At 37.5% G+C, this 22,760-nt stretch overlaps 1 protein-coding gene across 2 annotated transcripts in view; it reads right to left on the bottom strand.

Annotated features, from left to right (window-relative positions):
* Positions 1-5,639: 5,639 nt before the first annotated feature.
* The window catches only part of HELQ (helicase, POLQ like), a 45,811-nt gene continuing 28,690 nt past the window's right edge, over positions 5,640-22,760 (bottom strand). Inside the window, exons 12-18 of one of the 2 annotated variants that reach the window (XM_079777988.1) lie at positions 21,457-21,715; positions 19,703-19,860; positions 17,392-17,490; positions 14,034-14,207; positions 10,109-10,222; positions 9,046-9,180; positions 5,640-6,211 (exon numbers count right to left, since the gene is read on the bottom strand). In XM_079777988.1, the coding sequence (XP_079634114.1) occupies positions 6,119-6,211; positions 9,046-9,180; positions 10,109-10,222; positions 14,034-14,207; positions 17,392-17,490; positions 19,703-19,860; positions 21,457-21,715 (1,032 nt within the window). In that variant the 3' untranslated portion in view covers positions 5,640-6,118. The remainder of the gene's footprint in view (positions 6,212-9,045; positions 9,181-10,108; positions 10,223-14,033; positions 14,208-17,391; positions 17,491-19,702; positions 19,861-21,456; positions 21,716-22,760) is intronic. The other variant, XM_079777989.1, reaches the window with a different exon arrangement.

Here is a 22,760-nt window from a genome sequence, read left to right as displayed (position 1 = left end):
TTTCAGAGAAGAAGGGAAAGGGAGAGGGAGAGAGATAGAAATATCAATGATGAGAGAAAATAATTGAATGGCTGCCTCCTGCACACCTCCGACTGGGGACTGAGCCCACAACCTGGGCATGTGCCCTGAAAGGGAATCGAACTGTGACCTCCTGGTTCATAGGTCAATGCTCAACCACTGAGCCACTCAGCTGGGCAAAGATTCTCTTCTTGATCAAACTTTAGACAGGGTCCTCTGAGTCTTCTTTGTAACCAGGCCTTATCTTTGGCCTATGAAAACAGCAGACTCTCAGCACAGATTTTTGTCCCTGGCCTCCCCCTACACCCCACTAGAAGACTTGAACAAACACTAACAGTTTCTAACAGCTCAAAGCTGCACCCCTAGTATGACCCCTGTCCCCTTAAAGTGTCTGCCTGAGAAAAGTGCCAGAATAATGACTATTTGTTCCAACCAAAACCTGGTAATAGAATGATAGACCCCTGAACGCCCACCCCTCTGAGCTGTTACTTTAGAAAGCTTGGTTTGTAAATCCTTTCTCCCAATTTGATTGGAGATGTAGATCTTCCAGCACCCGGAACTGCCTTCCTCAGGTAACTGAGAGGCTCTCTCTGAAAGGCAAAAATTCGGGGAAAACACCTCCTGCCCTCCCTCCCAGGCCCTGAGCAACTTGCTGTAACTTCCACCATTACCTCCCATCATAGACTAGAAGTTTGTTTCTCCTCCAGACAAGCACCAATTAACAAACCCTGTGTCCGCTGGAGCCTTGCTTGTTCCTTCATCTTGAAAATGCCCATCACCTCTGCACTAATCAGAGTTCAGGTCAGTTCATGCTGGACCCTCTTCCCACCACGATGGTTGTTCTGAGTAAATTCTACCTTTACCACTGTAACTAGTGCCCAGCTTCTCTTTGACAAAGGTCAGACCTGCATTTTCTATCTGCCCTAGGGAGGGTTAGTTCAGACAGAAGATCGCTGTGCTAACAAGGCTACGGTTATGAACTCGATTTCCATATGGCTCTGTCCATATGTCACATGTGTACACCTCTGTCAGGTGTTTCACAAGTGCCTTTCATTGATCATGAGGGATACCAGGGGAGAAAGTAGAGATTAGCTCAGCACAAACCATTTGCTGCTGCTTTTTTTGTTTGTTTGTTTTTGTTTTCTCATTACTGCTTTAAGAGCTCAAATACACAGATGGTGTGGCTTATGGCTTCACTTTGTATACCTCAGCTAGAAGAGAACCTTGCTGGCATCCCTCATGTCCTCCCCTCCCCGAAATACCCTTCTCCCTCTTTGCTCCTGTCCTTTTAGCATCTAGTTCATGGTCTTCCTTTTTCTCCCAGTTCTTTCTCAAAGACTCCACCTCCCACTTTCTCTTTAGTGCCTATAAGCATTTACCTTCTGTACCCTGTTTCATTTTGTTACCACCAATGGCTCATGATGGTTCATATATTTATGCTTTACCACTCCTAAATATTCCACCTCTTTTGTTTCATTAGGCTAAACTATTCAGTGGAATGCATTTGAATATTCCCATTGAGCTTTCCAATGGCTTTCACAAATTTCAGCAAAATGTTGAATTCCTGCATCATTTCTAGGCTGGGCAGTAGACTGTGTTATAACTCTCAAAAAGCTTGCCGAAACCGGTTTGGCTCAGTGGATAAAGCATCGGCCTTCGGACTGAAAGGTCCCAGGTTCGATTCCTGTCAAGGGCATGTACCTTGGTTGCGGGCACATCCCCGGTAGTGGGTGTGCAAGAGGCAGCTGATCGATGTTTCCAGCTCTCTATCCCTCTCTCTTCCTCTCTGTAAAAAATCAATAAAATATATTAAAAAAAAAAAAAGCTTACAAATTTATATAGAATCAAACCAGTGTTACTGAACTTTGTACAGAGTAATCTGTTTCCTGTGGATTTTTTCCAATCTTATGTGATAATACAGTAATATATTTTGCCACAAAGGAAAATCATTTAGTATATAGCATAATAGCTAGTTCTTTACAATCACATTGCCGTTAGCCTACATTTTCATAGCTTCATGACATGAAAATATATACTTTGTGCCCATTTAAAATATTTTGTATTTTCAGGAATATAAAATAATCCTTTCAATGGGCATAATACATTTAATTTAGATTACTCATATGCTAAGATCCAGAAAGGATCCTCCAGAATGTTAATTTTCCCATTGTGTCCCATGCTATTGTCAGATGTAATAGTTTCCTATTGTTGCTATAACAAATTGCCACAAACCTCGTGGCTTAAAACAATACACATTTATTAACTTCATAGTTCTGGAGGTCAGAAGTCTCGCAAGGGTCTCAAGGAACTAACAATAGGTGTCAGAACTGAATTCCTTTATGGAGGCTCAGAAGAGAATCTGTTCTCTTGCCCTCTCCAGTTTCTAGAGGAGGCCTGCATTCTTCGGCTTGAGGCCCCCTTCCATCTTCGAAGCCAGCATGGCTGGTTGAGTCTCACAGTGGAAATGATGGACAACTCAATGAATGGAGGTGGAACAAACGGATACCTCATGTTTAGAAATATATTTAGCTGACTGTCTACCTATCTCCTTAAACCAAATTAAATGTTAGATAAATGAAAAGATATGACTGTGGAACTTTGGTCAGCTGACTGAAGTGTCAGTATTTCAGTTCCTTCATATCGGTCCTATTGCTGCTGTGATTTGGAAATTGGCCATGAAACAGTCCTTTTTGTTTAAGCCAGTTGTCCTTGGGTTTGTATCACCTCAAACTGAAAAGCCATGGTCATTCTATAGTAAATTCTCAAATGTATTTAAATATTTTTTTATTCTCCACTCTGTTCCCACTGACCTACTGTTTCTTCTTCTCTAGAGCTGAACTGTTTTAATTTCTTTACATTTTAAAATCTTTTAGGGCTAATTCCCCATCATTATACATGACAGCCTTTCAGTTAAATTGACCTAGAGAAACACTGATCAGGGGCCATGGAGATTGTCCTGGACCACAGATATAGGTATTCTAGTGTCTATAAAGGTATCTCCTCACCAACCTTGCCATCTCTAATCTTAAATTAACAAATTGAATTGGGATTATTAGTAAGTCTCTTATAAATTGGTTAGCAAGAATCAGGGCTCATTTACAGCCTTCCTTACTTGGGCAACCTGGTAATTCGGAGTTTCTAGATTTAAAACAGAAGTATGAATGATGCTAAGGTCTTTTTAGCTAGAACAAATGGATTAGGTGCAGTGAAGCCCATAAAACATCAGGATGCCATGTTGTTTGATTCATATGAAGGAGTGGGGTGTGAATGAGATGTAATACTGGGGGTAAAATCAAGGGTAGGTGAAAAGAACACTTAGAAGGGATAAAGTAGGCAAATTCTGCCAAGACAACATTGTATAATGGTTAAATGCACAGACTTTAGGTTGGGACTGCCTGGGTCTGAATCCTTTTCCTACAACTAATCCCTGGGGCAGTTACTTTACTCTATGTCTCAGTTTACTTTAAATGGGGATAATAATAGTAACTGTCTTATAGGATTTAAGTAGTTACATAAAGCACTATAACAGTGCCTGGCACACAGAAATTACTAGGTAAATAACTGCTACATTATAATGGTCTAAAACGTTAAGCACAAAGAACTTAGGCTGTGAATCAATTTGCAAAGTTTCCAATGGATCTCTCAGACAGGTAAAACTTTAACTAAGCCAGTTCAGTATTAATAAATATTGCTAGTTATTACCCTTTTTCCCCCATAGATAACCAGCCATCTACATTTGAGCTATAAATCTGAAAAGGAAAAAGGGAGAGGCAATATTGAAGTTGTGTTTAAAGAGAATCTTTAAATTGTTCACTTGGGTGGTATTAATTTTTCACTGAAGTTCCTACATTCGCCAGTGAATTTTGGTAGGTGCTGTGTGCCGTCCTATCTAATAAAAGAGTAACTGCAAATTGACCGTCACTCCAACACACAAGATGGCCGCCCCATGTGGTCAAAAATGGCCACCCCCATGTGGACACAAGATGGCTGCCACAAGATGGCCACCACAAGATGGCCGGCAGGGGAGGGCAGTTGTGGGCGATCAGGCCTGCAGAGGAGGGCAGTTGGGGGGGACCCAGGCCTGCAGGGGAGGGCAGTTGGGGGGGACCCAGGCCTGCAGGGGAGGGCAGTTGGGGGTGACCAGGCCTGCAGGAGAGGACAGTTGGGGGCGACCAGGTCAGCAGGGGAGGGTAGTTAGGGGTGACCAGGCCTCCAGGGGACAGCAGTTAGGGACGACCAGGCCTACAGGGGAGGGCAGTTGGGGGCAACCAGGCCTGCAGGGGAGGGCAGTTAGGGACGACCAGGCCTGCAGGGGAGGGCAGTTGGGGGCAACCAGGCCTGCAGGGGAGGGCAGTTAGGGGCAATCAGGCCGGCAGGGGAGGGCAGTTAGGGGCAATCGGGCCAGCAGGGGAGCAGTTAGGTGTTGATCAGGCTGGCAGGGGAGTGGTTAGGGGGTGATCAGGCTGGCAGGCAGAAGCGGTTAGGAGCAATCAGGCAGGCAGGCAGGCGAGCAGTTGGGAGCCAGCAGTCCTGGATTGTGAGAGGGATGTCCAACTGCCTGTGTGGGATTGGGCCTAAACGGGCAGTTGGACATCCCTCGAGGGGTCCCACATTGGAGGGTACAGGCTGGGCTGAGGGACTCCCCTCTTCCCCCCACCCCCCATGCATGAATTTCATGCACCAGGCCTCTAGTACAAAGATAATAAAAAAAGTCTCGGCTTTCTAGCAGATTTGAAACTAATATCATTAAAAAAAAGACATGAGCCAAAACTGGTTTGGCTCAATGGATAGAGCATCAGCCTGTGGACTGAAAGGTCCCAGGTTCAATTCCGGTCAAGGGCACGTACCTTGGTTGCGGGCACATCCCCAGTAGGGGGTGTGCAGGAGGCAGCTGATCGATGTTTCTCTCTCATCGATGTTTCTAACTCTATCTCTCTTCCTTCCTCTCTGTAAAAAATCAATAAAATATATTAAAAAAAAAAAAAAAGACATGATGGGTCTTTACTGAGGGTCACATTGAGCTGTGAGCTGCTTCAGGGTGTTTTTTAGGAGTAGCAATGTGGCAGAAGACATCAAGACAAAAATCAAGAATTCTGACTGTTCCTTTTGACAGCTGCTTCCCCAACCAGAACCAGGCCAGGAACTATTGGCAGAACTACTTGGACTTCCACCACTGTGAGAAGGCAATGACCGCTAAAGGGGGTGATGTCTCCGTGGACGAATGGTCCACATTCTGGGTGGAAGCTCTGTTTGTTTACATTTCTGTATCCTTGGGTTTGTTGCCAATCTGAGTAGTCACAAGGCTCTGTGTTGTCTATTTTATTTTATAACTTTCTTCCCAACTATTAAGATAAAAGAAACTCTTAGAAAAACAAACAAAAAATGAGCAGAAGGCACATTTCCTGGGAAGATCTGAACTGGCCCCACCCTGACTCTCCTCTGTCCTTACCCTTCTCCCAGGATAGTGAAGGGGAACCTGGGTACATCCCACCCTGGGATCCTGAATCATAGGTCAACTAATAATAAATACTTGTTGGAAAAGTGTTAAAAAAAATACATGGGCATTAATGAGAGATTCACAATACTTATAGGAAGGGAAGAGCCCATGTATGGGGTGGGGATGAGAATAATTTTATAGAAAAGACAGTATTTGAGCATTTTTAGTTTATACTTGAAGTATACAGTACATTTTAAAGATAACTTTCTATGCACTGGGAATGGAATAAAACAGGAAATGAAGGGTTTGGAAATCGCAGGGAAAATTCTAGAATTTCAAATTGTCCAGTTTGATGAAAAAAATAAATAAGAGAAAGATGAAAGATCTGGCTACAAAGGTAGAATGCAGCGATGTTGAGGGAGTTGGATTTCATTTCTGAGCACAGAAATAATGTGTAAGTATTTAATAAGATGGATTATTACTAGAATGGTTATTGTAATTATGGGTGAGAGATATATCCAAACATCATCCATAGTTCTGAATGTATACTTAAAATGTATCTTTTCATGTATAAATAATAAGGAATCTTTAATAAAACATATATACAAGAAATAATTCAAAAAAAGAGAAGTAATTCATATTTGACAATGCTCATTAGACACTTCATGCCTTTTCAACAGGAGGGAAATCAGCAGGTAATCTCAATAGCTCTTCTACTTCTTCTTGCAAAGCCTCTGCTTTTTCATGCAACAGCATCTACAATAAAAACATCAGGACATGAGACCAAAATATTCAATGCTAGAGAAATGCTACCATTTTTACCACCTGAATCCTTACACATCAGCAATCTAGATATTAAAACTAATATGAGATGGAAAAATGGCCACTTAAGAAAAAGTGATTATAGTAAGTGAAGCTGAAACATTTAGTTAAAGCCATTTTAGCTGATTACTCCATTTGGTATACCAAAAATAAAGGAGCTCTAAAACATGATTTGTTTTATTGAAGACTCAGCCACTTAAAAATTAACTTTTAATCTATAAAATCTAAGACAATTTTGCAAAAATTTAATTAGTTCTTGAAAATGTTATCCTTCATATATGCATTTTATTACTCCTCAAAATTTAGTATGCTTTTAAGAACCTATCACTTTTTCAAAGAAAAATTTTATTCAAGTTCCTAAAATTAATATGGTTAATTTTGAAAGAAACATAATAAGAAAAGTATTTCTAAATATGGAGCATAGTAGAGGTAAATGAATATTTAACAAGTAATGACTTTCTCTTTCTTTTAGAAACCAGCAGTAAAATGTTGGTATTTGTTGTAACTGGCTTTTGTGTATATTGTAGTAAAGTATTTGTCCTACTTCTGTTATAAAGTATTATAATAAAAAGTTTAGTAAAATCACATAGAGGGGGAAAAAAGTCATATGATACAAAGTGAAAGTGAAAAACCCACTCTCTACAAATTTGACATACGCATAGCATTACATAGCATTATATATAAAAAAAAAAGACTAAAATGTAATTAGGTAAGCTTTCCAGCAGCTGAGGTAGGGGTGACCACGTGAAATGAATCTCCCAACACATCCTCTAAAAACTATACAAATCAACAAGTAAACCACACAAAACTCTTGTGTCAGCATTACTAGAATATAGAGAATACCATCAACTTCAAATTACCCATGGTTAAAAAAATGCACCAGTTATCAAAAAATGGCATAATCTCAATATAATCCTAACTAATTTCCTCACTTCCATCCTTGCTCTCCTATTTGCAACCTCTGACCTACTCCTCTGCTCAAAATCCTGCAAGGAATATCTATTTTTCTCTTTCAAACTGTCTGGAAAGAAGTGGCGGGAACCAGAGCATGCATCTTAGTCCATAAGGTAGAAGCCATGTATTGAGAATGTGACAGAATTAGGATTCCTGGATACAACACTGATTCCCATAACAGCTATAAATTACTTATGCTTGAATTTGTCTAATAAACTTTTAAATTTTGAAGTAACTGTTTTTGGCCATTGTTACTATAGCTCCATTTGTATCCCTAATGATATAGAGTCTAATTCCACAGTCCTGGCTCTACTACTTATTGAGCTATACTTCCTTGGGTAAATAACTTAATTTCTTTAAATCTCATTTATTTATTCAAATACTAGTGGCCCAGTGCATGAAATTCATGCACATTAAAAGGGAATGAATTAGAGGAAATATTTTAATATTGCTATTGGCCCTTTCTCTATAATAGAAGTGTCAGATGGAAGAAAATTAGTAAAATGTATATGAAAATCTCCCTCCTGTCAGAGTCTGGGACACGCCGCAGGACCCAGAGTCAAGTCCCTACCCACCCGCGTGCACCTCGAAATCGCAGGAGACCCAGACCCGGCTGGCCCCACCCTCTTCCACCCCGCCCCCCCCAACTCCCCCCTATCAAGCCCCACAGGGCAGAGGGCGCAGCCTCAGGTCCCCCAGTCCCGGCGCTGGGGCAGGAGGTGCAGCCTCAGGTCCCCCGGCCCTGGTGCGAGGGTGCAAGGGCGCAACTACCATTTGTGTATTAGTTCTTTATTATATAGGATATACTAAACACCTACTCTAGGCTGAGTACTGTGCTAGCTGCCATTGCAATGGAAATGACTATAACTCCATCCCTACCAATCCCAAGAACTTCTAATCTAATGGAACAAGGTCAGTTTTAGTGTTGTCAAATTGAAGGAAACACCATCTCTGTACACCTCACAGGACAATTGTAAAGATCAAAGAAGGTAATATAAACAATGTGAGCACCATTCAAAAAAGTAAGATGGAAATTTACTTTTAGCTCATTCGGATCTGTATATGACCATATTGTAATAATGATGTTTTTTAAAAAAGCCAAGCAATTTCAGGCTACAAGAAGGGAACTACAGTTAAAATCAGGAGGGGAAAAAACCCAAATTGCTGTGGAATGGCTTTACCCACATTGAACAGGACGGTAATGATACATATGATTGCATCTAGTGAAGGGTAAGTAGGACAACAATAGATTATTTAATGCAAATGAAAGAAACAGAAAAGAGAAACCCTTGTTGGCAGTGAGAACTGTTTTTCAATAAGTGAAACACTACTATAAGACTAAAGGAACAGAATAGTTCCAGATGGTAGTATTACAGTGCAATGGTCAACATTTTAAGAAGACAAAATTGAGCCTCATTATAATGGGATGCTTTTTGTTATACTAAGAGTGACCAAATATAGAACTATGTTATTTTTGAGGTTGTAAGCTCCTTGTCAATGAAGGTATTCAAAGGTGGGAAGACCAGATGTTGAGAGTGCTGAGGAAAGGACTTCTGCGAAAAGGTTGTAAGGAGGCCGAATTCCATGAGTTCTAGGCTTCCTTGTACTTCAATGAACTCTTGAAACTGTCTGTTTTTAGAAGGTCATTTTTCTCTTTATAGCAAGTCTTGTATCATAACAAATGCACTATTTTTACCCACATATTATGAATTTATACTTTTGTGTCTATTGTTAAATGTGTGTGTTTTTCATGTCTCAGATATAAGGAGATAAGACCACAAAACATTATAAAGGTCAAAAAATGGTTTGCTTACCTTTGCTGATGAAACAATTTGCTTGGCCTGGCGTCTTGATAAATGATCAATTGTCTTTATTAGCACTTCAGGATTTGCATTAGCTAAGTGTGCTAGACTTTTATAACCTGCATTGTATAACTGTTTTGCCCGACCCTGAAAAATATTACAAATATCAGTAGGCTCAGAATTTGGGATTTAGAAAAAATAATTAAATGTCTTATTAAAAGAAAAAATTTCACATGCAAAAAAATATATATATACTAAATATACTAAAATATACTAAAATAAATAAAAAATATACTAAAATAAATAAAGAATGAAGAGATAACACATCAGAATCCAGAGGAATTTTGTATTGAATTTTGTATTGTGTTCAAAGATGTATTTGAATGGTTCCAATGTGACTGCAAGATAGCCTTCTGTGCAGCATAAGTCATCTGATATGTGTTGCAATCAGCAATGAGAAATCTATTATGGCACTTAGGCTAGGGCCATTATTTCAGACACCAACCAAAATGTTCTAGTCTAATATCCTTAAAATGTTCTTGCCACCTACTTGGGGAATTATAGGGGTTGGGTGTGCTGGGGTGTGGTGGGGTGTAGTGTGTGTTCCCAAGCAGTAGAGCTCCTCTAATTCAAGAACTGAATAACAGAATAAACTTAAATTAAGGGTTGGTCAAAACAGAAAGCTGAAAAACCAGCTGAGAATACTTTCTTCTCTCTCTCTTCAAAACCGTAAATAAGCCTTGTTAGCACCGAATCACCACTACCTTAAATAAGCACGGAGTCTAAACCGACAGAAGGTAATTCTCCACTGGAGTGGAGGAAGGAAGATGCTAAGGATGAGCACACATATACTTGGAGAGTGTCTTCTTATCCCTTCTGTTATTTGTCTTTTCACATTTGTGCTTCTGAATTAATGGAATTTCTAGGAAGCCACAGCAGCAATTTACTTTAAAAAAAGAAAACAGAAAAAAAAAAAAAAGACTGCCATAAGGCTGTTTGTTGTTGTCACTTACCTGTGACAAGACTTCACAGTTAGTTGAAATCATCTCAACTGGGAAAGTGGGAAGTTACTAACCTCTAAAACTCCAGTCACTTCCATGAGAGGGATTAGTTCTGCCTTTACACAGTAGGTCAGTTTCTTGGTAAGTTCTACCAAAAGGGCTTTATAAACCCAAAACTCCTCAAGTTCCTGCAGAACACAAAGAAATATACAGAATTTAAATCTGGTCAGTCATTTCAAAGTTCAGTCTGCATGGTAGGGGGCTCAGAGAGGATGTTCCCTTATTGCCGGAAGCCAATCATTGTTTTAATAATAGAGAGCTGTGGACAGCGTTTCGGAGGGCTGGTCAACCTTAATTGCTCTAAAGGGTCAGAGCTAATTATTAGATATTGGTAGTGGAAGAAGCCCCCACCTGTTAGTCCTAAATTCACTGACTGGCTTTTATTGGAGTTTCCTGCCTAGGGCATATGGGTGTATCCTATAATTTTAATCTTAATAAAAGGGATGGAAAAGCCAGAGGGAGTAGTAGTCCTCCCACTAGAGTTGGACTACCGCCTGGCCCCCATTTCCCAAATTAAATATTTTCTAAGTCTCTTTTCATTGTGTGCGGCCTTCTCCAGAACTCGAACCCTGAACCGGAACCCTGAATCACGCGGGACGTGAAAGGGGCTTCCACACCTTATGTAAGCTCTGGAACTTGGGTTAAGCCAGAAGTGAACAATAATTCCAAGCAAAATTATTATGAGGATGAATGGCAGAGATTGACAAATTTGACGAAGTGGTTTTGGGATGAGGAAACAATTGAAAAATAAGTCAACAAGAAGAATTCTATTCCTTTTTACCAAAATACCAGAAAGTGAATGTATAGTTTTTCTTTCCCAGATGACTGAAAACAATTCCTACTTCTGGGAATTTATCCTAAAGACAAAATATTAACTGTGGAAGGATTCAAATGCAAGATGATGCTCAGTGCAACAATATTTAAAACAATAAAAATATTGGAAGCCATAAGTCAATAACTGTTAAAGCTGGATGGGTAAAAGGGTATTAATTATATTATTTTGTCTTCCTGTATATATGCTTGAGATGTTCTATAATAGTTTTGGGTTTTTTTTGAAGTCTCTTTCTAACCTTTTGTTATCATTGTGAGAATGTGTGATGCATGGAACACTTTGTGACCACCAGGAAAGTAGTCAATGCACTAAAGATGGAAGAGTAAAAAGAAGAAAAGATAACCATGAATAAAACTACTGAATCAATCACCCTGCAATTGCCTTAGCTCTAGCTTTCCTGTTAATTAAGATAGTCTTTTTTCCTGTTGTTTAATCTTTTATGGGGCTTTCGGTTACTTGTAACTAAAAGCCATCATGCCCGGCTAGCATGGCTCAGTGGTTGAGCATCAACCTATGAACCAGGACACAGCTCAATTCCCAGTCAGGACACATGCCTGGGTTGCTGGCTCAAACCCCAGTTTGGGGTGTGCAGGAGGCAGCCGATCACTGATTCTCTCTCATCATTGATGTTTCCATTTCTCTCTCCCTCCCTTCCTCTCTGAAATCAATAAAAATATACTTTAAAAAATAATAATAAATATAAAAGCCATCTTAATTAAAACAATTAGTGTCCTATTTTATATGACTTACATAGCTAAAGAGGAAAAAACACTTAAAAATATTAAAAATACATTCATGAAAGCACAAGTTGTCAGGTAGATTTTTTTCCTAGGATAAATCATCCTATATAATAAAAGACTAATATGCAAATCGACCATAAGGCAGAAGGACCAGTCACTATGATGCTCACTAATGCAGGAGCTGCCCCCTGGTAGTCAATGTGCTCCCACAGGGGGAATGACGCTCAGCCAGAAGCCGGGCTCATGGCTGGCAAGCACAGCAGTGGTGGCAGGAGCATCTCCTGCCTCCACAGCAGCGCTAAGGATGTCTGACTGCCGGCTTAGGCCTGCTCCCCACCTAAGCTGGCAGTCGGACATCAGCCAGACATCCCCTGAGGGCTCCCGGACTGTGAGAGGGTGCAGGCCATTCTGAGGGACCCCCCCCCCCCCCGCCCCAGTGCACGAATTTCAAGTCAAATTGTAATAGCTGTTTTTCAAGTTCAACATATGCTTTTACTTGAACAAATCTACAAGGCTGAAGTCTGTATAGTCCCAATTAAAAGAAAGGGATCGAATATTAGGAAAAGCATCTTTAAACATGAAGAACAACAAATACAGAAAACGTAAAATATATTTTAACGACTAGCTTCTTATTACTCATAATTTTTGTCTACTGCTTAGCTAGCATGTGATTAGGGAATATAAGCTAGTATTAAAAAGATCAGTATACTTAGAAGATATTTAGAAAGATAAATTTACTAAAGTAGTTATCATTTAATCCAAAGTCAAGTATTTTAGATTGTTTACTCCTTAGTACATATGACAGAATATGGAGATTTAAGATAGGGAAAATGAAGGTGATTTTAAGTTTAAAAATAGAACTTATGGGGAAATTTTTTTTTTTTTTAAATTGAGTACGTGCCGAAACCGGTTTGGCTCAGTGGATAGAGTGTCAGCCTGCGGACTCAAGGGTCCCAGGTTCGATTCCGGTCAAGGGCATGTACCTTGGTTGCGGGCACATCCCCAGTAGGGGGTGTGCAAGAGGCAGCTGATCGATGTTTCTCTCTCATCGATGTTTCTAACTCTCTATCCCTCTCTCTTCCTCTCTGTAAAAAATCAATAAAATATATTTTTAAAAAAATTGAGTACAGAAACAAATAAAAAAATAATAATAAATAATAAATAATTTAAATGCAGCAAAAATGGCTTATATTATAAATTTATCCAAAAATTATCTGAGTAGAAAAGTCTGGCAACTAGTTATGTAAGTCATATAAAATAGGACACTAATTGTTTTAATTAAGATGGCTTTTATTTTTATTATTATTTTTTAAAGTATATTTTTATTGATTTCAGAGAGGAAGGGAGGGAGAGAGAAATGGAAACATCAATAATGAGAGAGAATCAGTGATTGGCTGCCTCCTGCACACCCCAAACTGGGGTTTGAGCCAGCAACCCAGTTTTTTCTACTCCGATAATTTTTTGGGATAAATTTATAATATAAATTCTTTGTGTGTTATTTAATGAAATTCTGAAAACTTCTTTTAGTAAAGTCTTAAACAAAGAAATCCATCCTAAATGCACATGGCCAAAATAAAAATTTCTCCTTGAATTACTTTATAAAATGGGCATTTGTTGAAGAAACTAAAGTAGCTGGCTAACACTGGAAGCGAGAATGGTAAATTACTGCGGCAATCTACAGAACACGGTACTAAGTAGTTAAAAGTAGCTGTCAGATATTGATAAACATACTAATCAAACATTTCAAATGAGTATCACTCATGAGAAGGACACTCAGACAGAATCAACATGAGTGGAGAGATGTCATTTTAAGAGTTGATTCCAAACATTTGAAACTATTAATGCTGGTTCTAAGAATAAGGATAACTATTCTACTTGCTTTCTACTTGTTCATTACATACTTTAGTTGATTTTGTCATTTTTGTATCTTTATCATAAGTATGTATATAGTATTTCTGTAATAAGCAAATAAAAACAAAAATATATTTTAAATAAATTCTGACTGCTTTGTAACAGAATAAGTTAACGATAAGAAAATACTAAGTGCCCTGACCAGTTTGGCTCAGTGGATAGAGCATTAGCCTGTAGGGACCCATCCGGTCAAGGGCATATATCTTGGTTGCGGGCACATCCCCAGTAGGGGGTGTGTGTAGGGGACAGCTGATCGATGTTTCTCTCTCATTGATGTTTCTAACTCTCTATCCCTCTCCCTTCCTCTCTGTAAAAAAATCAATAAAAAATATATTTAAAAATAAATAAAAAGCTGTTAATATTTTAAAAAAAGAAAATACTAACTGGTTTATGAGTTTGGTAACAGTTAAAATAAGAAGATGCACAAAGCATCTATCATCTATTTAATGAAATTACCTCACAGAAATGTAACACACAACATGAGAAGGTGGCAGCTGCAGTGAGAAGACTTTGTACATATCCTCGAGGCATATTAAATTTTTCAGACACACTCCAAATGCTGGTCTCTTTGAGCAAGGCATAAAGAACAAAAGACAGGTATAGTCTGTTCACTATGTCCTTGTCCACCGTCTAGAAAGACACAATCAAATAAATTTATATACTGAACCTGTTAAAAATGTACATTATATTCAAACTGGACAAAGGTAAATTGAATGAAATTGTGCTATGGGAGAGCAAGGATAAGGATAGAATGATTCATATAAATAAAACTAACTTCTAACATATGTAACTTAGATTAATTCAAATGATCATTTTTCCAAGTATAAAAAAAAATGCCAAATTGTTTCCAATTTAGTTGAACTTCTTTCTATAGGAAGTGTAGAAGCCTGAGTTGTGTCCTACCAAGAAAAGATATGCTCAGATCTTAACACTTGGAACTGTGAAGGTGACTTTATTTGGGAACAGGATATTTGCAGTTGTACTTAGTTAAGGATCTTGAGAGAAAATCATCCTGGATGTACAGTGGGCCCTTCAGTTAAAGCAAATTACAGTAGTTTTTTTTTTTTTAAGTTCAACATAGAAAACTACTGTCCTTATAGAAGAGAGGACACAGAGAGTGACACAGACAAGCAGGCCATGTGAAGATGGAGGCAAACATTGGAGGAATGAATCTACAAGCTAAGGAAAAACCAAGGATTGCCAGCAACCACTGAAAGCTAGGAGGCAGGCAAGATGGTTTCTTCCTCAGAGCCTCCAGAAGGAATCAACCCTGCCAGCATCTTAATTACAAACGTCTGGTCTCCGAACTATGAGAGAATAAACTTCTGTTGTTCTAAGACACCCAGTTTGACTTTGGGTGGTGAACACACAATACAATATACAGATGATGTATAATAGAATTGTACACCTGAAGTCTATATAATTTTATTAACCAATGTCACCTCAATCAATTCAATTAAAAAAAAAAAAGACACCTGCTGTGTGCTAATTTGTGGCAGCAGCTCTAGGAAAATATAGAAAGAGAGGAACTGGGGAGACCTTTTTATTTCCTGTAGTATTTATAGGTTGTATATATGTGTGAATGTGATTACAAATTAGATAAATGCATTTACCTAGATAAATATGTTAATAAGCTTATCTACATTGTAAACTAAGAGTAAATATTAGATTCTATGTTTTCCACATGGACATGATAAGTAAGTAATGTTTCCAAAGCTAAAACACTGAAAGAGAAAAATGCTCTCTGAAGTTGACAATTTCTATTCTGTGTACCTGCTTTTGCCTGTGGCGTCTAGTGACTATTTTTTGTGTGCAGTAAAATCAGAGGGGGGAAAAGGTTGAACTTGAAAGAGAAAAAATATGCATACAATCTAAAATTATATCCTCTACTATAGGAATAGAATGTTTGAGATGAAAACTTAGACTGACATATTAAAGAATATATGAATTAAGATTCTGCATGTTGATACTGGATCAATCACTTAAAAAAGCATTAAGCTAAAAAACATGATAGTTGAAGAAAAGTAGGAAAAGATCATTTTTTAATTTTCCAAATCTGGTGCACCTTCATTATTAAAATTGAGTCAATGTAGATTTTGTTCAAAAGGCATTTTTTAAGTCAAGAGAAATGATAAAATTATATTACAGGGCAAGATAAAATGCTTAGCTCCAATTCTAAGCTCTTACAAGAAATGTTTAAAGAAAAGGAGGGTGTTTTTTTTCAATGTGGAGAAATCAATTTACGTAGATTTTAAGTAAAATCATGTTCTCTAGAATTATAAGTAATGATAGTTTCAAAACATTAAACTAGTAAATAATCCATTTGTAATTAAAATAAATTCATGTCCATACTAGTTTAAATATGCAATTATCAATTGAATAAACGTTTACTGACTGCATTTCTTTTTTTTAAATGCATTTTTATTGATTTCAGAGAGGAAGGGAGAGGGAGAGAGAGATAGAAACATCAATAATGAGGGAGAATCATTAATCGACTGCCTCTTGCATGCCCCACACTAGAGATCGAGCCTGTAACCCGGGCATGTGCCCTGGCTGGGAATCAAACCATGACCTTCTGGTTCATAGGTCAACACTCAACCACTGAGCCATACCGGCCATGCTATTGACTATATTTCATAAAATGTAACAAAAAGAAATTTTGGTGCAAGTTTAAAAAGATGTATTATTCTAATAAGATTTTGTAAATGTTTATTATTTGATAATATGTTCCAAATTAACATGATTTTTAAAATATAATTTTGTTTTTATTTTATATTATGCAGTTGGTTATAAAAAGTTTATTTAAAAAAATATTTTTATTCCAACATTTTGAAGGTCTAAACAACAGAGCCATTTGTAAGGTAAAAGACTTAATCTAAATTTTGTGACAACATAAATATTGAAGTACTATAATATCTACTTATAATTTCATGAACAGCAATACATGGGACAGTTGCACCATTCAATTCAAATGAGAGTAAACATCATCTTCTGTTTTTCAAAATGAAATCAGTAATATCCATGTAAATTTAAAAGCATAGGAGGAAATAGTAGGTAGATAATTAGGTTTCAATGGAGTTTGGATTATCAAAGAAAATTAAAAATGAATAAAGTGTATATTATGATGTGGAAAATGATATTAACTTAAGGAATTTTAAAGCATGTTAGCTAAAGAATTATTTCCACTTCTCTTAAAGTTAGTGTATGCATTATACACTTGCTTCATGCTTGTTGACTGAACTTTAAAACCCCAAAATATAAAATATCAAACAAATGATATTCAACCTTTTAGAATGTTTTATGTATGTCAAATATTAGATTGGAAGTTCTTTTTGGACAACAAACACAATCAACAAAAACCCTAACCTGTCCTATCTCAGAATCTCTGATAGCAAGTAGAATGCCTAATAAAAGTTTCTAAAAAATAAATTTTCTCCCATGAATTGAATTTATTTCAGAATTACATAATATCATTAAAACATATTATAAATATTTTTAAGTTTTTATAATGTAAGCAGTAAGTAGCCTAGGAAAAATATAAATTAATAAGGTTTACCTTTCTCTATAATAGCCTTACATGTATGACAGAATATTTTAGAATACAAAGGTAAAAAAATAGGCTATCACACCACCAACAAATAAATAGTTTTTTAAAAATGCCTACGTCCTTAGATGTTTTAAATAATAAAGTGGGAATTTAATTTAGAGAAAAGAAGTGAAACAAAAAGATCGAGTCAACAAGGGAGATGATACCACAGCATTAATTTTGTTAAGTGAACTTAGTTATTTAGGAAGGAAAAAAAGATTATGGTACCTTCTTGATAGCTTGACCTGATGCCTTCTTCCCAATATAGTTTTCAGAGACTCCGACAAGAGCAGCCACATTTTGTTCTGCTGGACTGAGCTGGTTAAACTACATTAAAAAAAAAAAATAGAGTCATTATATAGGAAAATCTAATTGTACTTTTAAAAAATGCCATTTGAACCACAAATCCAGTATTTTCTATATCACATTTTCTTGTTTTTAAAGGATATGAAAAAGTAACACATTTTATGTACAAATACTACAAACTTAAAAATATTATTAAAATATAGCATATTTTAAATATATTTTTATTGACTTCAGAGAGGAAGGGAGAGAGAGAGAGAGAGAGAGAGAGAGAGAGAGAGAGAGAGAGAGAGATACATACATCAACGATGAGAAAGAATCATGGATCGGCTGCCTCCTGCACGGCCCCCACTGGGGATTGAGCCCAGAACCCAGGCAATGTGCCCATGACTGGAATCGAACCTGGGACCCTTCAGTCCACAGGCCGACGCTCTCTCCACTGACCCAAACCGGCCATGGCTATAGCATATTTTAGTAGAATTACTAAAAGTCATGGTCACAAGTATTGTGTAATATTGGAAGGGTGGTTAGGAGAAGAGGGAAAGCTTTTGAAAGTAACTGCATTATATACCACCAGCTAAGAAAACTTACAGGAATAATTTTAAAATATGACATTAAAAGAAAGTTAATTTCTTGCAATTAAAAGCCACGTACCACTTCTGCCTAATATGTGTTCATGCATCTATCCTGTTTACAATAAAATCATAATAGATTGTACTCTACCACTTGCTTTTGTAATAAATAGGGCCAGGTCCACCTTTCCATAAAACTGATATTCCTTCTCAGTTATCAATAGTACTGGGTCTGATATGTCATGCTTGGCTCTGACAGAGCTTTCAGGTAACTAAACTCTCAATCATCAGAGATGGTCTTCATGGTTTCCTTTAGATTATAGACATCTATACATATAAAAGGCTAATATACTAAGTGTCCGTCTGACCAGTAACTATGATGCGCACTGACCACCAGGGGGCAGTCGCTCAACGCAGGAGCTACCGTGATGTGCACTGGCCATTTACAGAGAAACAGCACCATGGACTTGGCACCCAGAAAGCAACACATGGCTTCCCCCAAGTGGACACAGGCCCCACCAGCACCCTGGAGCGACAACCCACCAAATTGCAGCCAACGCTGCCGAGACCCCATGGCGCAAAATGTGGCCTACAGCCCAGTCCAGTCTGGAAACGGTGGCTGTGGGCACCAGGTAATGACGTATCGTAGCAATGCCCAGCTTCCTCTCCCTAGCAACTAGCTTCCTTGCAGGTTCTTCAGCCCAGAAGCATGACTTGCTTTATAGCCAGGTGCAAATATTTTACACTTAAACCAAATGTCTGTCAAGCATTTTCCTGTGCCTCATCTCATTTGATCCTCACAGAAGACCTGGAGTAGGTAGACAGGAGACTCGGTGGAATCCTATTTTCTTTTCATTAGCCGGAAAACAGAGATTTAGAAAGCTTAAAAACTTGACCCAACTGAAAAGAAGTAAGAAATGGTGGACCTTGAAAATGACTTTAGGTTTTCTCACTGTGCAGAATATAATCAAACACTGCTGCAGTTAAATATTTTACCCTTTATCCTCCCTGCGTGATCTACAATAATAATCTGCTTTGTGTTGATATTTACTGCTGTGTTGCTGACAATTACCTGAAAGGGAAGATGGGGTGCTTCACTGGGCTGGAAAACGTTTAGCTACATCAGAAAGCAGGTCTAATTAAGCAAGTTTATTCTATATCTATAAAAGGCTAAGTTGACTCAGGCATGTGCCATACATATAAAGCTCTCGCTGGTGTGAATCGCACGAGTGTGTTTTGATCTGTCATTGTCGATCGTGAATTTGACACTTCTATTACAGATAAAAGGTGAATAATGATATTAAAATATTTCTTCTAATTAATTTCCTTTCAATGTGCACAAAATAGTGCACGGGCCACTAGTTACAAAATAAAATGCTGTAGTCAACAAGTCAGAAGAGTAACTATCTTTGGGGGAATGAAAGCAGGGATAATCCTTTTTCTTTTTCCACACCTTTATTTTTTTGATAATGACATGTTTATATTTAACAGAAAAGTAATATTTAAGTTAAATAAACCAAAAATGCTATTGTCATATTACTATTTTAAAAAAATGAAAGGCCCAATTTAAAACATATTTTAATAGAAAAAGCGAATAACTACTTGATAAAAATCATATCATTAATAGACTAAGTGGCCTATACTGAAGAACCTTATATGCTCACCTGTTTAAAGTATATCATCCAATCAGGGTCACACTGAGAGGCCATATCGTAGGGAGTGGTTAGGTAAATTAGATGAAGAAGGCTTTCAAGCACAAGGCCTTCAAGACCTTTCTGCAAATCTCTGTAGAGAATGTCACAATAAGCCAAATCTATAGTTCCTAAAAGATACAAGTATTTCATCTTTCATAATTACCAAAGGGGGAAAGAGGCGATTTTAAAGAAAATCTTGTTTAGAAGTTACCTAAATATAGCAAACAGTATTCAAATTCTCTTATTATGTAATTTAGCATGGCTATTTTGGAGGTCATTTTGATAGTATCCAACAACATTTAGTAAGCATATACTTTCTGACCCACTTACTCTATTTTTGGGAATGTAACCCAGAACATTTCTCCATATACCCAAAAATACATGAATATAGATGTCTATGCAATCTTGTTTATAATTGAAAAAACTCAGAAACTGTGCAAATGTTCATCGATAGGGGAATGGATAAACAAATTATGGCCTTCATACTACATATGTCTAAAGTAGTCAAAGTAAAAGGGTAAATTTAACGGTACTAACTTATTAAGATGTTCATGATAGCCCTGGCTGGTTGGCTCAACTGGTTGGAACATGGTCCCATACACTAGAAGGTGGCAGGTTAGATTCCTGGTCACGGCACACACCTAGGTTGCAAGTGTGATCCCTGATCAATCGGGAGGCATATGGGAGGCAACCGATAGATGTTTTTCCCTCTCTCTCCACCCCATTCTTCTCTCTCTACGTGTCCTTGAGTGAGAACAACAACAACAAAAAGATGTGCATGGTATTTTGTAAGAAAAGCAAGCTGCTAAAACATACTCTATGATTCCATTAAAAAAATAAACCATGTGCATATGCATGTATGCATGTGTGTATATATATATATATATATATATACACATATATATGTATATATATATACATAAAGACATATATAAATGCACATACATATATGCATACATACACATAAAAATATTTGCAATTGTTAACTGAGGCAGCCCCTGGGAGAGTGGAAATGGGACAGGAATATGGGATTTTCCTTTAACAACAGCCATATATTATTTTTCATTAAGTAAATTATGAAGTGGACATTAAGAAAGAAACTATCCACTATCATGCAACAATCTCTAAGATAATATATTATTTAAAAACAAAAGTTTAAACAAATCTTTAACCTGTATATATCTATGTATTATGCATTGAAATGAAATATACAGAAATTGTTTGAAAAGATATACACCAAATTGTTATTCTTGGTAGGATATTAATATTTGTGTGATTGCCGGGGGAGGGAAGTGTAAAGAAGGGATTAACATCTTTTTCTCTATATACTTCTGCAGTATCCTAAATTACTTGTAATTTAAAACATTTTTCAATTTTTTAAAGTTTATAAGATTAATATTAATATGAAATTACAAATCTAATTTAGCCCTAACTGGTTTGGCTCAGTGGATAGAGCGTTGGCCTGCAGACTGAAAGGTCCCAGGTTCGATTCCGGTCAAGGGCATGTACCTTGGTTGCGGGCACGTCCCCAGTGGGGGATGTGCAGGAGGCAGCTGATCGATGTTCCTAACTCTCTCTCCCTCTCCCTTCCTCTCTGTAAAAAATTAATAAAATATTTTTTAAAAAATCTAATTTAAAGTAACAGAATAATGTCTACTTTTTCCAATGCATTTCCTCAGATTTTGGTAAAGTAAGATTTTTTAAAAATTTAGGTAAACTCTTACCTTTAAAGGAAGCTCGTCCCAACTTTGTAATATGAAAACTATACTGGAACCATTCTTCGGACTTACAACTAGAATCTTTTTGTGTAAGTCCTTTTTCTGTCAAAATGGTGTCATTTTGTAGGAGTCCTTTTTCTGTCAGGTATTTAAGTGATTCAACAGTTATTTCCCAGAGACTTTTTTCTTTCAACAAAATCTTTTGCTGAACACCAAAAAGTGTACCACTCATAAAGTGATATATGTCACCAAGATGTGTTGCAATCTGAAACAATTCAGGACATCATTGGAGCATTTTCCTTAATTCAAGACATCATTTGGAATGTACTCTAATTAAGATGATAATTCATTTCTATACCTTTTGCACTCGGATGTCGAGTGTGACTCGACACGGTTAGCATTAGAATAAAGGAATCGAGAAAAAAGCAAGCGTGCAAAGGGTTAAATAAAAAATTAGTATAAAATCTACATAGTTGCGCATATAAAGGTAATTTTATAATGGCATTTTAAAATTAACAAGAGAAAACATTTTAAGGAGGAAGACAGTTATCATATTCAAACTTGTTATGAAAACATCTATCTATACACACACACACACACACACACACACACACACACACACACAACCTTCTCAGGTTTTTTTGAATAATTTTTCACAGTATCTCCAAAGCTGTGATCTGTTTATTCCTCAACCAATAATCACTAATTCCCACTCTGCCTTCTTCAGAAATCCTCACATCACTCCTTTTCAGCCACCTGTGAAAACAATCTAAAAATTGTATTAAAAGTCTCCACTGAAACAAGATCAGGCAATATTTTCCCTGTATATTACCTAAAAATAAATAGTTTCCTACATTTTTTTGTCTCGTTTCTATATTCTTTTCCTGCCTTTCTCTCTCTCCTCCTTTTATTCACTATTTAAAACTTTTAATGGCAATCATCAGTAATACTTAACCCTTCATTTGTAAATTAGTTGTAGAGTTGACTCTGAATTAGAATCCTAGCTAATAAAATATGCAAATTGACCATCACTCCAACACACAAGATGGCCGCTCCCATGTGGTCAAAGATGGCTGCCTCCACGTGGACACAAGATGGCTGCCACAAGATGGCCGGCAGGGAAGGGCAATTGGGAGGGACCAGGCCTGCAAGGGAGGGCAGTTGGGGGCGATCAGGCATGCAGGGGAGGGCAGTTAGAGACAACCAGGCCTGCAGTTGAGGACAGTTAGGGGTGACCGAGCCTGCAGGTGAGGACAGTTGAGGGGGACCCAGGCCTGCAGGGGAGGACAGTTGGGGGGGAACCAGGCCTT

The sequence above is a fragment of the Cnephaeus nilssonii genome, assembly GCF_951640355.1.
Source record: "Cnephaeus nilssonii genome assembly, chromosome: 1".
Taxonomy (NCBI): Eukaryota; Metazoa; Chordata; class Mammalia; order Chiroptera; family Vespertilionidae; genus Cnephaeus; species Cnephaeus nilssonii.
Note: the sequence above shows the minus strand (reverse complement) of the source record. Positions and strands in the feature narration are given on the sequence as shown.